This window comes from Apus apus, chromosome 6 (assembly GCF_020740795.1).
Source record: "Apus apus isolate bApuApu2 chromosome 6, bApuApu2.pri.cur, whole genome shotgun sequence".
NCBI lineage: Eukaryota > Metazoa > Chordata > Aves > Apodiformes > Apodidae > Apus > Apus apus.
This window is the reverse complement of record NC_067287.1, coordinates 7,048,596-7,063,983: the sequence shown is the minus strand read 5'-3', so window position 1 is coordinate 7,063,983 and position 15,388 is coordinate 7,048,596. Positions and strand designations below refer to the sequence as shown.

The following is a 15,388-nucleotide window of genomic DNA, read 5'->3' as shown; positions in this document are numbered from 1 at the left end:
CTCAAGTCACTGTCCTAATGGTGTTTCACAAAAACCTAAGTGCAGGATTTTTTTCCAAAACGTTATGATCACAGTACTTGAAATTGTCCTGTCCTTGTTACTGTAAATACACATCCGAGAGACCGTCTGCCTTTGATGGCTGTGCCCCCAGTGAAGCTGTACGGCCTCTGCTGCCCCAGTCACGGTCCCTCACACAGCCCAGCTCACCGGGGAGCACGGATGGTCCCGGCCTCAGACCCTGCCACTCACAGGGGACCCGTGCACGCCACATTGTCTACTTTTAACACACTTCGTGTGGACTTCCGTCAGTCACCTCCGCCACCATTTTTCTCTCATCGCACCCTTGGCACCCCCAGGGTGGATGCTGGGCCTAGGGTTAACTGCGACTATCCCGGCCCCGCAGGCCCCGGGGTGCCCGAGGGGCGCTCCAGAGGCGCGAACCCCTCTGCTCCAGCCGCCGCCCGCAGCCGTTTCGCGGCGGGCCCGGCGCACGGGGAAGCGCTGCCCAGGCAGCCCGCCAGGCCCGCCGGCTGCAAGATGGCGCCCGGCGGGGGAGCCCCTGCCGCCCGCCCCCGCGTGCGCCCGCGGGCACGGGCCAATCGGGCGGCGGGGCGGGGCCGCGGGCGCAGGCGCGCGCCCGGCCGTTGGGGCGGCAGGCGGGGCGGGGCCGGGAGCGGCGGCGGCGGCGCCCGGGGCAGCGGCGCGATGCGGTGGTTCGGCGGCTCCATCCCGGCTGCCATCGCCGCCGCCAAGCAGCACAGCTCGGTCTTCGTCGTCTTCGTCTCAGGTACGGCCCGGCCGGGCCGGGGCGGGGCGGGGCGGGGGGAGCGGTGCTGGGCGCCAGGCATCGCCCGCCCTGGCACAGCGCAGGGGGCCGGAGGCAGCCGCCGCCGCTCCGACGGGCCGCTGGGCTGGCTGCGAGGCCGGCCGGGACGGCTCCGGGCTGCGGCGGCCCCCCCAGCCGAGGGCGGTTGCGGCTGTGCCGGGGAGTGCCGCTGCCTGCCCCGCCGGCCGGGCCCAGCCTGCCCGCGGCCTGTCAGCCGGCGCGGCCGCTGCCCCGCTCGGCCCCGGGCGGCGCTGGCCGGAGGCTCCGCAGCGCCGTCGCCAGCTGTTGCTTCCCCGCCTCCCCCTCCCGCCGGGTCGGGATTTCTGCTGTGTCAGGACGAGTCCCGGCGGTGCCGGGCACGCTGCGGCGGCGTCCCAGCCCCGGCTCGCCCTTGCTGCGGTGTAGCGTGGCGCTGCGGCCTGCTCTGAGCACGGAATGAGTTGCTAGGTTGTTTTGCTTTTCCCTTCGCTACATCCTCGCACGACCCTGCGTTTACTTCTTACTGCAGTTATTTGCTTAACTCCTTGTCTACAGTGTCCTTTTCCTTTCGAGTTCCCTATACTGTTGGTTCTGTAACTGAATGGTAATTGAAGAAACCTGTAGAAACTCACTTTGTCTTTTTTTTTTATATGTTTCCTTTCTGTCTGGAAAAACAGAACGGGTAAAGGGAGAGGAGGACATTAGACAGGCTCTTCAGCTTTCTTCTTGTGTTCTGATGGATGTGTATAAGGTGCTTCTTTTGTTTATACTGTTGCCTTAAGTGCTTGTGGCTTGAAGTATTTTAGACATCTCATGAAAAAAACAACCACACTGAATGTGTGGCCAGTGTTGTTCCCTTAAGACTTATTGAACCATGGGATTTGCTTAGCTCCAAGAAGTTCACTCCCAAAGGATGTGAACAGAGAAGTAAAGTGTGGTTAAGTTCCTTTGTCGACACAACTCTTCTTATACACGGAAAATAGCATTTTCTACTGGATAGTAGGCATACTGCTAGAAGTCAAGATCTCAGCCCACAGCATGTTGCTGCTGGAGGAAAGGATGGGGTAGAGTATGCAGACTTTAAGGCAGCATTTTAAAGCTCAGGAATCACGATGGCAGGTGGGTGCCACGATGTGAAAGCCTTTTACGATTGGATTTTTATCCTTTTTTTTCATAAACATGCTTTAGTGTGTTTACCTACAGTGCCTACCTGGTAGCTCTCTGCCCTCATAGTCAATAATCAGATGATCATAGCATGTTGTATAAAAGCAAATGGAAAGCCAGGTGGTAGACAGCAAGATACTTCTGACACAGGCAAGTGTTTAGCAACACTTCACATCTTCACCTGTGAAACCTAACATTGCTGTGACTTGGTTAAGGGCTGATCTTTCCCTCAAATCCTTACTCAGGGTTAAAAGTTGTCTACTAAATTTCTTGGGTGTTTCAGATTATTTGTATTGGGTTTGCGTGGCAAGGTTTTTGTAGCGAGGGGGTTGACAGGGGCAGCCTCTGTGAGATGCCAGAGGCCTCCCCTGTGTCCAACAGAGCCAATGCCAGCCAGCTCCAAGACAGATCTGCCACTGGCCAAAGCTGAGCACATCAGTGATGGTGGTAGCACCTCTGTGATAATACATTTAAGAGGGATGGAAAAAAACCTGCAGTGCAGCAGCAGCTGGGACAGAGGTGTGAGAATGTGTGAGAAAAACAGCCCTTGAAGAACAAGAGATGGCTACAGGTGCTGAAGGAGAGTGAAGACCATGGTGAAGCAGGCTGTCCCCCTGCAACCCACGGAGGTTAGTGGTGGAGCAAATATCCACCTGCAGCCCATGGAAGACCCCATGCTGGAGCAGGTGGATGCCTGTGCCCATGGAGAGCCCATGCTGGAACAGGCTTCTGTCAGGACCCTTGAAGAAGTTTTGCTGGTGGGACTTGTAACCCCACAGGTGACCCATATTGGAGCAGTCTCTTTCAGAAGGATTCACTGGAGGGGACCCACATTGAAGCAGTTTGTTACTAATCTCCAGTATTTTTTATTAAACTAAAATTGTATGCAAAGCTGGACATTTTTTTTAGATGTCAATATTGTCAAGTTGGATGTAGGAATGTGTAGATGTACAGAGTGGAGATAAACTTATGATTGCAGGGATGGAACTGAGTTTTGACATTGTAGCATACTGGAGGAGTGTTACTTAGGGTAGCCACATTGTAAAAATGAAAGTTTTGGAGAGTTCTGCCAATTTCTGGTCTACCCCAGTAGCAGTGGAATCAGGGCTGCTGACCTGTGATGGAGCTGGTTGCGAAGCAGTTCTGTTATGCCTGCTGGGAAGCCCAAGAAAACACTTTCTCATGATGTGTGGAAGCAGGTTGTGTTTGAACAATGCTGAGTGCTGAAATAATAGTCTGGTTTTATGGGGTTTGTATTTTGGGTAGATCCATGTTTAAAACTGCATAGCTGGTGGTGATGGTAGCTTTGAGTCTTAGCACTACATGCTTTGCCCATGGACACTAGAGACAAGCATTTGAAAGCAGCTTTCTGAGCAGGAAAACAATACTTTCAGAAGTGGTCAGTGTTTCTGGTTTGTTTTGTACACTTTGTCCAATAATGTATATGGGGCCAAAAAAATCAATAAAGGAAAAATTAGTGAAACTGAAAATATAAATTAACTGTAATTTTAAGATGGCCACTGTGGAGGACAGCTATTAGATGCAGCCTTGGCAAAAAATTAGTGAATTCTAGTAGGTCCATCTCTCTTTGGTTTCTGCTACCATCTGTCTGTCCCTCTCTCCCTCTTCATGCACTCCTCTAAACAGGCGATAGAAAATGAACAGGATTATTCTTTCTGATTCTAGAATATTTTCCAGTCAAGTAAGGAATAATGTGGCTATTTATCTTAACAGTGAGGTGGTGTTTATGACTGCAATTTCATGTTGTTCAACCAGTTTTTTTCTTTAACATTCTTGTTTGCAGCCATAATCCTAACATTTCTTAGCTCAGTTTCAAAACCTTCATGGCATGTTCTGGTGCTGCAGTTGTGTAAGCATATTAAAGATCCTGGTGAAATCACAGGAAGTTCCAATGAAGGGGATTGCTCCATAGTCTCCAGGGAGCATGAGAGATGAAGTGTGTGTGCCTTGCAAACTGATTTAAAATATTAAAGTGAGATGTTACATTACAGGCTTCTCTAGGCGTTGAGCAAGGAAGTTCTGTTTAGGAAGCAGACAAGTTACTTTGTGGCATCAAACGATGGCAAGTAGGTTCTGCTGCTGCCAAGGGAGAAGTTATTTGTGATACTGAAACAAGTCTGGTGAATATCTGTGGTATCTCGTTGGTATCTCTTCTGTCGGTAATTTTCTAGCCTGCAGAGTTAAAAAAACTCCTTTCATTAATCTAATGTTAATTGTTCATTTGATATGAAACCCTGTCAGATAACTCCGCTGTTCTGACTGAGGTATTTAAGATTATTCTTTCCAAAAGTTAAACATGTTCTGATCATGAAAATACCAGGCTACTCATAAAAAGTCCTTCTCCAAAGTGAAAAAATGGAGGGAACTTCCATCTGGTGTCTTTGTGTCTCTTTTCAGTAATATTTGTAGAAAGACTCCTTACTTTATTAATAACTTTGGTTTTAGATTATTTTTTTGCAAAGCACTGGTTTGCAGTCAACAAACTGTTTGTTAGTGTTTTGTAGCCAAGCTGTATCAAAACACTTTTGAAGCTGAATATGTGAAAGTATACAAAGGAGGAGGAGGTGAAGAAGCTAATGTCCTGGTTTTCTTTATTTCCAGAATGGACAATCCTTACTCTTACTGAGAAGTTACGAAATGTTGGACATTGAGAAGTCAGCTAGGCTTATCTTTCTTCTGAAGAAGAAGTGTGCTGACTGTGTGCTGAGGAATAGGGGAATTAGTCCTTTGGCAACCTGTGATGGTTTTGAGTAAGTTCCTCATACAGGAACTAAATTGTTGTGGAAGAAGAGTCTCTTTCTGTTACCTGAATCACTTGAGGAATTATGGTTAAGTTTTTCCTATATAGATATGTAAATTTACCTGACCAAATTTAAGAGACGAGCAAGTGTGACTTTGAATTATGTACAGGTCTTTCCAGTAAGTGAAATGAAGCTGTGCTTTTGTTTGAGGAACATAAGAAATCTGAGCGTCTTAGGAACTAGGATTCTGAGGCAGTTGTGATAGCTCAGTGTTTAGCAGAATGATGAATTATGTCGAGGTCTGTTCAGCTTGACCTCCTGCCTTTTCTGATGCTTTTCCTGTGACCTGGAAGGTTTGAGGATGTAATTACTACTACAGTATTATAATAAATGAACCTTAATCCCCAAGTGAGAAAGGGTCATCAAAACAAAAAAATGTAGGAGAATAAGCAACTATTCTGTGGGTAGTCACAATATTAAACTTGTGTTTCATGGCATCGATCTGTATAAAATGTGAGTGACCAGCATTTTCATTCATGGGTCACATGTCTCGGAGACTGTACTGTGGACACCTTCTGAGCTGTTTGTGTCTTTCAGCATTCTTTTTCTACAGCAGTTGTTTGTATGGAAAAGTTGGTGTTAGGCAAGTATTTAGATATTTTTAGTAGTATAATCGGATGAGCACATGTCCTTTTGAGAAAGTGTGTGTGAGGCAGCTGTCTGTCTCTGAGCATTTGGAAATGGGGGAGGAGGCCAAACCACTCTTGGCAGAACAGCTGCTTCCATTGGTCGCAGCTGGAAGCACTGCACTTCAAGGAAGAGGAGAGGTTCCCCCATAAAATATCCTAAATATTTATTAGCTTATGTAGAATAATAGTAATAGAGATTAATACTTTCATACTTGGCTCAGTACTTGCAGGGAGAGATCAATACATACGGTTGGAAAACGCTTTTACAAAATTGGTGTATTTTTGTTAGATGTGTCTCAGACAAACATTGTGGCCAGCGAGTTCTGGCCTTAAGGCAGCCAGTGCTTCCCCAGGGACTACATGTATAACTCCTGATCTTTATCAAGTGAAAAATAGTGCATGAAATGGCAACTGGGATGAAACAAACAAATGGTTTGTTGTTGTCATTGAATAATGGACTACTGTACTTCTATACTTGTGACTCAAATTCTTCAAGAGTACAGTTGATTCCAAGCTGCTAGGAATTAATGCAGATTGAAGATAAACAAATTGCAGGCCAATTTACTTGTTGAAGGATGGTTAGGATTCATTAGAAAGTTACTAACACACATCCTCACTAAACCGGTGCTTTGGAAGACAAAAGTGTTTCTTCTGATTAAAATAACACTTTTGAATCTGTGGCCCTAAAACAACTTTTCAGTTTCTCTTACTTAAGTAGCTCCTGTTCTGCTGTTACTCTGGTTCCTCTGTGCTCCTCACTCCTTTTCCTACTGTCTTGCTGTTACTGTTCATGTTAGGAACTGGAATACAAAACTAAGTTACAAACAATCCTGCAAATGAGTGTTTCTGGGTTTGTGGGGTTTTTTAACACCATCAGACTGTGAAATCTTGTCTGCTGAATTATGTATTTACAAGGGCTGAAAAATGTAGTTTTACCTGTTAGCAGCTGGTGTACCGATATGTAATTAAATTTATAATGAGGAGTAAGCAGTGGATAGTTTTAGCATGTTGGCAGGTCACACAAAGTCAGGGAGAAGCAGTGGTATCCTCTCTGGGATCTTCTTGTGTATTTTGAGAGTAGGAGCACAACACTGAAGTGTAAGCATGCTCCTTGTGACATGAAAATGAGGCCCTTCGGTGGTTGTGTAATTAGATGATGCAATCGAGCCAGGCTGCAGACTCACCATCACCTCCAGTTCCTCTATCACTGTTCCATCTGCGTGGTTCAGACCCTTCTGCTCCCACGGACCGGCTCACTGTGCAGTTCAGTGACTGTGAAAACTACAAGTTTGTTGCCTTGGGAGGGTGTTTTGGTATGTTAGGGAGCCTAATCAGCTGGAGTGAATTGTCTCCAGATTATTAAAAAAATAAATAATAAACTGACTTGAAAGTAATCACAAGAGTGTCTTCCAAAGGTGATTTCAAGCAACTGAAGCAAAGCTAAAATTCCACCAGAAACAGCAATTTGTGGTTGGTTTAGCTTCACACGTGTGCTGTATCTTGCAGGTGAGGATGAACAATCTGCTGAGATGGCTGCAAGGTGGGAAGATGAGAAAGTGACTGAAGCTGCCTCAGATGGTTTTGTTGCTATTAAAATCGACACAAAAAGGTTTGATCCTATTCTAATTCTGTCTCTTATACAATCTTCCATTGATGATGACGAGAGTAAGAGGCTTTTGAAGTCCTTGCAGCTAGTTTAAATTCAAGGTTCCAGAGCATAAGTGAATTCAGTACTCCTGAAGCCACTAGAGCCTGAGAAAATTCAGAATTTAAAAATTTACTGTTGTGTTCTTCAGAATATTCATTGTGTATTTCAGTGCTAGTAAAAGAATGCTGAAGGCTGTCCCCAGGGCAACAGGAAGAGACACAAAAGTTATGTAAAAAAGCTGGAAACAAAATGCAAACAATCTTGAGGCAGTTCTTAATTTGCCAAGTTACATCATGAATTGAAAAACTCTCGTGAATTCACAAAGATAAAAATCTGTAAAGCCCTAGAGAAAATATGTTTGTCTCTATTGTAACACATGGAATAGAGAAGCATTGAAGTTCCTGGGGAAATTACTCTGCTATTTTTGTTATGTTTAAGTGTTCTAATCCATGTGCAGAAAGTACATTGAGATTTCCCAAAATGGTGGTATTTTAAATCTTTTACAGATGTTTTATTTTACTTACTGTATTATTTGCACTCAATAGACTAGATGTCTTTTTCCTGATTTGCTTCTTAGCTCTGTTTCCTTAAATCCTATGTAGTCAACTGTGATAACCAGGGCTTATCACCATGTTGACACTTATGCAAAATGTTAATGAGAAGATGCAGTGCAAATTTGCTTGAAGTGTTCTTTCAGGTATTTAAATAGTTTTCTGTGTGGGACAGTTATTTATGATGAAAGAGAATCTGAAGTTGTTCCAAAGTGATTGCTCCTCCTAAAAGAATCTTTTCTTTCAAACAGTGAAGCATGCCTCCAGTTTTCTCAAATTTGTATCCTTTGAGATCAGTTCAGATGCTACATTATGAATACAGGTAATTGCTCTTTACAAGTTAACACTGTTCTTAAGACAAATATTTCCAAGCAATATTATTAGAAATACATCTGGCACAAAAATATGCAATAAACTGTGTAGTTAAGAAGATACTGTCTGTGTATTCAACTTACTGTCAGTTCTTAGAGAAAGTAAACAAGTTGGGTTATTTTTAATGTTAATTCTAGGTAATTCTCCAAATAGAAAATTATGCAAAGCTTTATGTAAGCAAAATAATCAGTATTAGAAAACAAAGAAGCAATGCTTTAAATTACTCACTGGAGTTCAGGGGAGAAAGAACAAGTAGCGGACTGGATTCTGTTATACACAGGTATGAAGTTAAGTAAATATCTGCCTACCTTAAGTAGGTCACTGCACATAGGTCAGGAATTCCGTGTGATGCTGTGAAATTCAGTACCTTAGAGGTACTGAAAGGGAATCCAGAACCTTAATTTGGATTTTTTTAACGCTGTAAAGACTTCATTATTGTCTACATAAGATGTTGTCTCACACTAAAACAAAAGCTTCCAAGTCAAAGCATAATCAGTTCTCAGATATGTGTGTAGGAGAAAAATATTTTGGCATAAACTATTTCAAAGAAAAGAAGAAATACTATCAGTTGTAGATAATGTTTTCCAGTATTATTGTGAATGTCTTTTTTTTCTTCCTCCCTTGACACTGACTATGGGCAACTAGGTGGAGATAGAATATTGCTCCATAAACTTCTGTAGGAAGGACTTCTGCTTTTCCTTTTAAAATTACTTCATAAACTTCTGTCATTTATTGCCCTTAACTGTTGCTGTGCAGATCCTGTAGTGTGCGTTCCATCCAGTTTTTTTATAGGAGACAATGGGATCCCTTTGGAAGTAGTTGCTGGCAGTGTTTCTGTTGAAGAGCTTGTTACCAGAATCCATAAAGTTAAACAGGTAACACTTTTGCCAAGAGACTGCATCGTTTCAATCATGTGCTCAGGACAGGAGATGTCCCTGGCCCTTAGCATGTGCCTTGGGGAAGGATGAATTACTGGTTCTCTGAGAGCACAGCCTGCTAACTGAAATTGAGGACACAAAACGAACATGATGGAAAGCACTATGTAGAAATACTATGTTATTTTTTGTTTCATAGATTGTTTTAGATCATCTGTATGACACCTACAGTATTAAAGAAATATGTCACAAACTCTAAACTGGAATGACATACCAATTACTCTTTCAGTTCATACGTGTTTTTTTAATATTGTTTGTTTAATGTGGATTTAGAAAATTATGCTATGGAACATAACATACATGTAGGTAGTTTTATCACTTTGATTTCAAGTGTAAGATTAAGATTAGGAAAAAATTGCATCATACTCAGCCATGTGTGATAATTAGTTTTGTCTTTTAAATAGTGCTGATTCTCCAAAAATATTTGTCTTGACCTTTGAACCTGTGGAAAATACCAGCAGTTTCATAGTCTTGGTTTTATTCCCCCATTTCCTAGATGCACACAGTAAAAGGGCAGCCTTTGGAAAATGGCAGTCAGTCATCTGCTCCCTGTCCCTCCTCTCAGTCTGATGGTGCTCCAGAAAATACACAATCCAGAGCAGAAGAGTTTTGTGACTCTCCAAGGGCTGTTACATCTGAGACAATAAGAGCTCCTGCTGGTAATGTTTGGTATTTTTACACAAACACTAGCTGATTAGCTTTTGAAATAGTTTTCATTTGCTGAAGTTGCTGTATGATGGTACATAAAAGGCAATATATTGAGTGGACTTGTTGAGGAAAAACTTGGGTACCCCAGAATGCTTCTTGCAAGTCTAGAGGGAAGGATAATTTGTCATTCTGCTTAGTTTTAATGAGTGAGAAACTGAAAGTTCACAATACAATAAACATTGTGTATAGTTTCTTGAAACAGGATTACATTTTAAGTTTCTTTGGGTTAGTAACCTGAAACCAAACTGGGGGGGCAGGAGGAAGTCTAAATAGCAGACCCTCATATCTCATATCTCCTTGGGACCTAGTAGGTGCAAATTATGGCTGTCAGTGAGCTTAGTAATTTTTTTAATTAGAAGAAACACACCTTTTATTTTTCTCCTATGCATTGCTTTCTTGTAAATTACTCAAAGATGGAGCAAATTCAGGTCAAGCAAGCCAGGAAGCTACTAATTCTTCAGATGAACAAGTGAGTGATGCTCAGCCTGTGAATGATCTTACACTCAAAGTAGAAAGGTAGGTCTTTTGCTAAGTTGCTAATGTATTGTAATTGTTTCTCAGGAGGCAGTTTTGTTGTTTGGGGAGGTTTTGAACAAACAGGCTTAATTAAAGGATTTTTGGTGCTGTTATCATTTGGCAAACATTTATGTGGTCTTCTTTTTCTTTAGATGTCTGTGACAATACTAGGGTTAATGTAAAAACTGCTTTTAAATTACTTTTAAATTTAAATTAGTCTGGAAAACTAAAGATGTTCTCCTTTGATATAACTTGAATACAATGTGCTTGCAAAAATTTTGAAGAACTTAAAACATTGAACTGAAAGCACTTGAAACTGGGGTGATAAAGTGCTAACCTAGATTTTTTACGTCCCTTTTCATGTCTTCCCTTCTTCTGTTTGCAAATGCTTCATTAACATTTTAAAATTTTAATAACAGATACTACCATTTTAAGACTTAATTTTATTCTTAAATCTAGAATAACAAAAAAACTTGAAGAAAGACGAGAAGAGAAAAGGAAAGAGGAAGAACAGGTAACACAAAAATGTAAAACCACTTGCAAAGTTTTATACTGTTATTTGGTTAAATGTTTAATTCCTTTTTAAGCAAGTGGACTTCAGTCTTGTCTTACTCTTATCCAAGGCAATTTCATGGTTCCAGTGTTTGTCTCTCTTGTTATTCAGAGAGAAATTAAGAAAGAAATTGAACGGAGAAAAACTGGTAAAGAAATGTTGGAGTACAAAAGGCGGCAGGAGGAAGAACTGACAAAACGCATGTTAGAGGAGAGGAACAGGGAAAAGGCAGAAGAGAAGGCTGCTAGAGAGCGGATCAGACAACAGATTGCAATGGTAAGGTAGCTTGCTGCCTCTCTCTCACAAGGGCCATTGTAAGAATTAATGTGTTTGGAGTTTATGTAGCCTTTTCTGTGTATAAAATGAAGCTTCTGCATTTGTATTAATGATGATCTTTTCTATCTGAATGAATATACCCACTTTTCTGTCGTGCTGCTTGAATCAAGTGGAGAATTACCATAGAAAGAATTGCAATTTAAGCATAGTTCTGGAACAGAAGCAAGGGGATGATTAATTGTGGAACATGCAGGAGAACACTGATCTCTAAGTGATGGCGAGGATTTTTTTCTAAGTTTGTATTTATCTGTGTACATATATATATACAATTTGTAACAACTGAAATGCCTCCTTACTAGATTTTGGCCTAGAACACTTAGAACTGTAATGGTGTAACTTGTCATAACAGTTTTCCCTTTCTCTTCATTGGAGTGTAAAACATGCATGGGAAGATCAGCTATGAACAACTATGAAAGTGACTCACTGAAAAGTGTCACCATGGCTAATGACACCAGATGGTGCAGTCTGGCACCACAGAATTCTTTGCAGCACTACTGTCTTTTCCCCCTTGCTGGGTACTGAGTGTAGGTCGCAACTCTGAATGAACTGAATATTAAGCTCCAATTAATGATAAAAACTAAGGTTTCTGCTTGGTCCTTTCACAGGATCGTGCTGAGAGAGCAGCTCGCTTTGCAAAATCAAAGGAAGAAGCAGAAGCTGCAAAAGCTGCAGCTCTCCAGGCTAAACAGGCTGAAATAGAGGCCAGAAAAGAAGCAGCTCAACGGGAGCGAAGGTGAGTTCCTGTAGAGAAAGAAGTGTATATTTTTGGGGACAGAGGTAAATAAAGCTTTGTCAATTTTGAAGAGATTTAATACACATCCTAATCTAGTAATTGATGCCTTTTTTAACTGCTTAAAGTGACATAAAAAAGTTGACTTTCTTTATTATTTATTTGTAGTTATTTACATTAATATTATGTTCTCTGATAACTTTCATCCTTTTGTCATTCCTGATTATGAAACACTAACAACCTTTCTTTGTGTGGTATTTTAGTTAGAGAAGAGCTTTTTCTGTCTTTAAATACCACATATAACGGGGCTAGGTGGGGAACTAGATAAGGTGAGAATGTGATAGATAATGACTAGACAAAATGATGAGATGAAGTCAGAACTGAGCTGGGAGCACAGTGCCAACCCAGTTGTTTGGCTGGGTGCACAGTTGGCTTGGATTCTGGAGTATTGTGTCCAGTTCTGGGCTCCTCAGTTCAAGAGGGACAGGGATTTATTTGAGAGTGTCCAATGGAGACTACAAGGATGATTAAGGGATGGGAACACCTGTCCTATGAGGAAAGGCTGAGTGACCTGGCACTGTTTAGCCTAGAGAAGAGAAGACCGAGAGGGGATCTTACTGATACATATATATACATATATACATATCTGAGAAGTGAAGGAAGAGCCAGTCTCTTTTCAGTTGTGTCCTGCTTGTAACTGTGCATACACTGACTGACCCTGCTCCATGTCCTGCAGTGCAATAGCCAGGATTCAATTCCGCCTCCCAGATGGATCTTCCTTTACTAACCAGTTCCCCTCTGAAGCACGGCTGGAAGAGGCGAGGCAGTTTGCTGCACAGGTAAACTGGTGCTTCGTTTTCTCAGTTACATGCTGATTACAACTTGGTGTATCATCAGCTAGTTGTTGATCATGGTGGAAATGTCATAAGCTGCTTTTTTTGTTTGTTTGAAGGGGGTGTTGGTAGCAGCCTTTTCCAGTGCCACCAACTGCCTTTGTCATTAGCTAGACATAGTAGGATATGAAAAACCCTTCCTTTCTTTATATGAAGATGATCGATTGTATTAGAACTCTCAGGTCACTATGGCAAGGTACACTCAGTTGGCAAACCTGCAGTTGTTTGAAAATGAACAGGTGCCAATGTTTTTCTTTTCACAGACAGTTGGTAATGCTTATGGCAATTTTTCACTGGCGACAATGTTTCCCAGAAGGGAGTTTACCAAAGAAGATTATGGAAAGAAATTACTGGAACTAGAGTTAGCACCAAGTGCTTCAGTCGTGTTGCTGCCGGTAGGTGTTGGGCTTTGAGTTGTCTGGGTTTTGCTTCCTTGCAAACAGCTGTACTGTAGCTGTATATCTGCTATTAGTCAGCCATGATAATTGGCTTGAATTTTGGTCTTTTCTGTGTCTAGGAGAGATTGAAAAATAAGTTTCACTTTTGTCAGGACTGATTTGGAGGACTTTTTCTGAAGCCGATAAATGGTGGTATAGATATTTTAATATGTAACCAAAGGAGTTCTCTTGTGTCTATTGAGCTGCTTCTAAATTATGTACAAAATACTCTGTCTACAGGAGCATGACTTCAATACCTGACAACTTTGCTTTGTGTTTCTCACCAGGCAGGAAGACCTGCTACTTCTGTTGTTCAGGCTTCAGGCGGTGATCTGTGGAAGTTCTTGGGCACCATACTGTATCCTCTCTTAGCCGTTTGGAGATTTATTAGCAACTTCCTGTTTTCAAGTCCACCCCCCTCACAGTCTGCTGTGAGATCAGCTCATCAGCAAGACCATTCACATCCTTCGACATCTGGCAGCATTGAGCAGAGCAGGTAACCACAACTGTTCATGGCAGCTGTTTCTCAGAGTAGTTGCAGGAGTTGTTTCCATCACGTAGTGGGGAACTGAACTGTATCTGTCTTTAACTGCTGCCCTCTCCTTGCAGTTTCTGGCCACCACCCTTCCCTCTGTGTAAAAGGGATAACCTGGTGGCTGGTAAACTAAGTGGCAGCTCTGACTGGATGCTTGTTTTTTATATGTGTGATTAGGTAACTCCTTATTGTTTGCTTCAGCTTCCTGTTACAGAGCAGAAAAAGCATTGCCTTGCAGTCCCATAGGAATAGAGAATTCAGCTGTAACTATAAATGTGGGTTTCCCCTGAGCTGATACCATTTGGAAGATGAAAATTTTAAAAATTAGATGTCAGATTGTTATGGTACTGTGGTACAAGAAACCCAAGCAACTGAGATCTGATTTTGACAAGGTTTAGTAATGGTTTGAGAATGAGAGAGCTCCCTTGTACCTGGAGAGCCACTGTAACCCTTTTCAAGGTCAGGTGTTTTCCAGGGCAAATGAGATTGTCAGTTTGTCCATTTGCTAAATGACATTTTCAGTTGGTTATTGCTTCCCAAGGAAACAAAGGGCTAAAGATTACTATTACTGGGGATAAGAGTTAAGGAAGGATGCATGATTTACACAAGAAGTGAATGCAGTAAGTAATTATTACCAGGGGAAACTTTCAAACCTCACTGTCTTTTGTACCCTAGGCAAGCAGTCAGGAAACGAGTAGTGGAAAAGCGGGGGGAAGACTTCAAAAAAGAAGGAAAAATATATAGACTGAGGACTCAAGATGATGGAGAAGATGAAAACAATACTTGGAATGGAAATTCTACACAACAAATGTAGTTTTGAGTAACTGCAATAATCACTGTCTCTGGCTTTTTCTTTCTTTTTTTTTTTTTCCTTATTTGATTTAAGTCAACTAAAGATTATGGACAAGTGGGGCTTATTCTACAGTGACTGACTTACTTAAAATTCTTATTTCTCCAGTGAAGTATGGAATAAAGTCTCTTTAAGTCAGAAAAAGCAAGTGGGGTGTAGCTGAGGCCTAGAAGCAAAGACTGAAAATTTCCATCAGCTTTCGTAATCATTACCCTACTGCCAGAGAAAGGCACTTTTTAATCTATAAATATTCTGCTACATAAATTTAAGGGCCAGATATTAATATAAAGGTCATGGTAGGAAATGACTGATTAAAATGAGGGTTTCAGAAGCACTATAAGTAGCAAATCAGGTAACTAATTTATGTTTAACTTTTTTCTTGCTTCTGCAACTGCAAGCAAAACCTTGTAGTTTTTAATTTCCCAAGCACTCAATAAACTATTTTCCAGAAAACATAACTGCCTTCTCTGTGAAGTTCCTCTGAAGTAGTTTAGTCACAAGGAAGCAAGCAGTTAGGATCACACACTGAAATAGAAAATATAGCAGACAAACTTTTTGTTTCAGTTTAAATTTCCTTACTGGGGAGTTGTTCATATTAAAATCTGGTAAAACACATCTGAAATAGCATTTTGGGACCAGCCTATGATATAGGAAGAAAAAAGAAGACTGTTCATGACATAAAAATGGAAGGTTTTCTTTTGGAGGAAAGTTATCAACACATCTCATTGTTAGAGACCTAAATATTATGGGTGTTCTGCACTGCTTCAGATTCCTATTTAAAGGAAATTTAATTAAGTATTATTGTACTCTGCTCAAATGTGAAGGCATAGTACTACTTCCATTATTTTTTAAATAATTTATAAGGAAAGGAGGGAAAAAAACATTGCAGTAGTTGCACTAGAAT

General features: G+C 41.6%; 1 protein-coding gene across 1 annotated transcript; it reads left to right on the top strand.

Moving 5' to 3' along the window:
• Positions 1 to 648: 648 nt before the first annotated feature.
• On the top strand, positions 649 to 14,942 carry UBXN4 (UBX domain protein 4). The gene is made up of 13 exons (XM_051623439.1): positions 649 to 787; positions 6,927 to 7,029; positions 7,871 to 7,899; positions 8,748 to 8,866; positions 9,423 to 9,585; positions 10,048 to 10,150; positions 10,610 to 10,664; positions 10,815 to 10,979; positions 11,645 to 11,772; positions 12,506 to 12,608; positions 12,926 to 13,057; positions 13,387 to 13,595; positions 14,310 to 14,942. The coding sequence occupies exons 1-13, from the start codon at positions 706 to 708 to the stop codon at positions 14,446 to 14,448; spliced, it is 1,530 nt and encodes a 509-aa protein (XP_051479399.1). The 5' UTR covers positions 649 to 705; the 3' UTR covers positions 14,449 to 14,942.
• Positions 14,943 to 15,388: the final 446 nt, after the last annotated feature.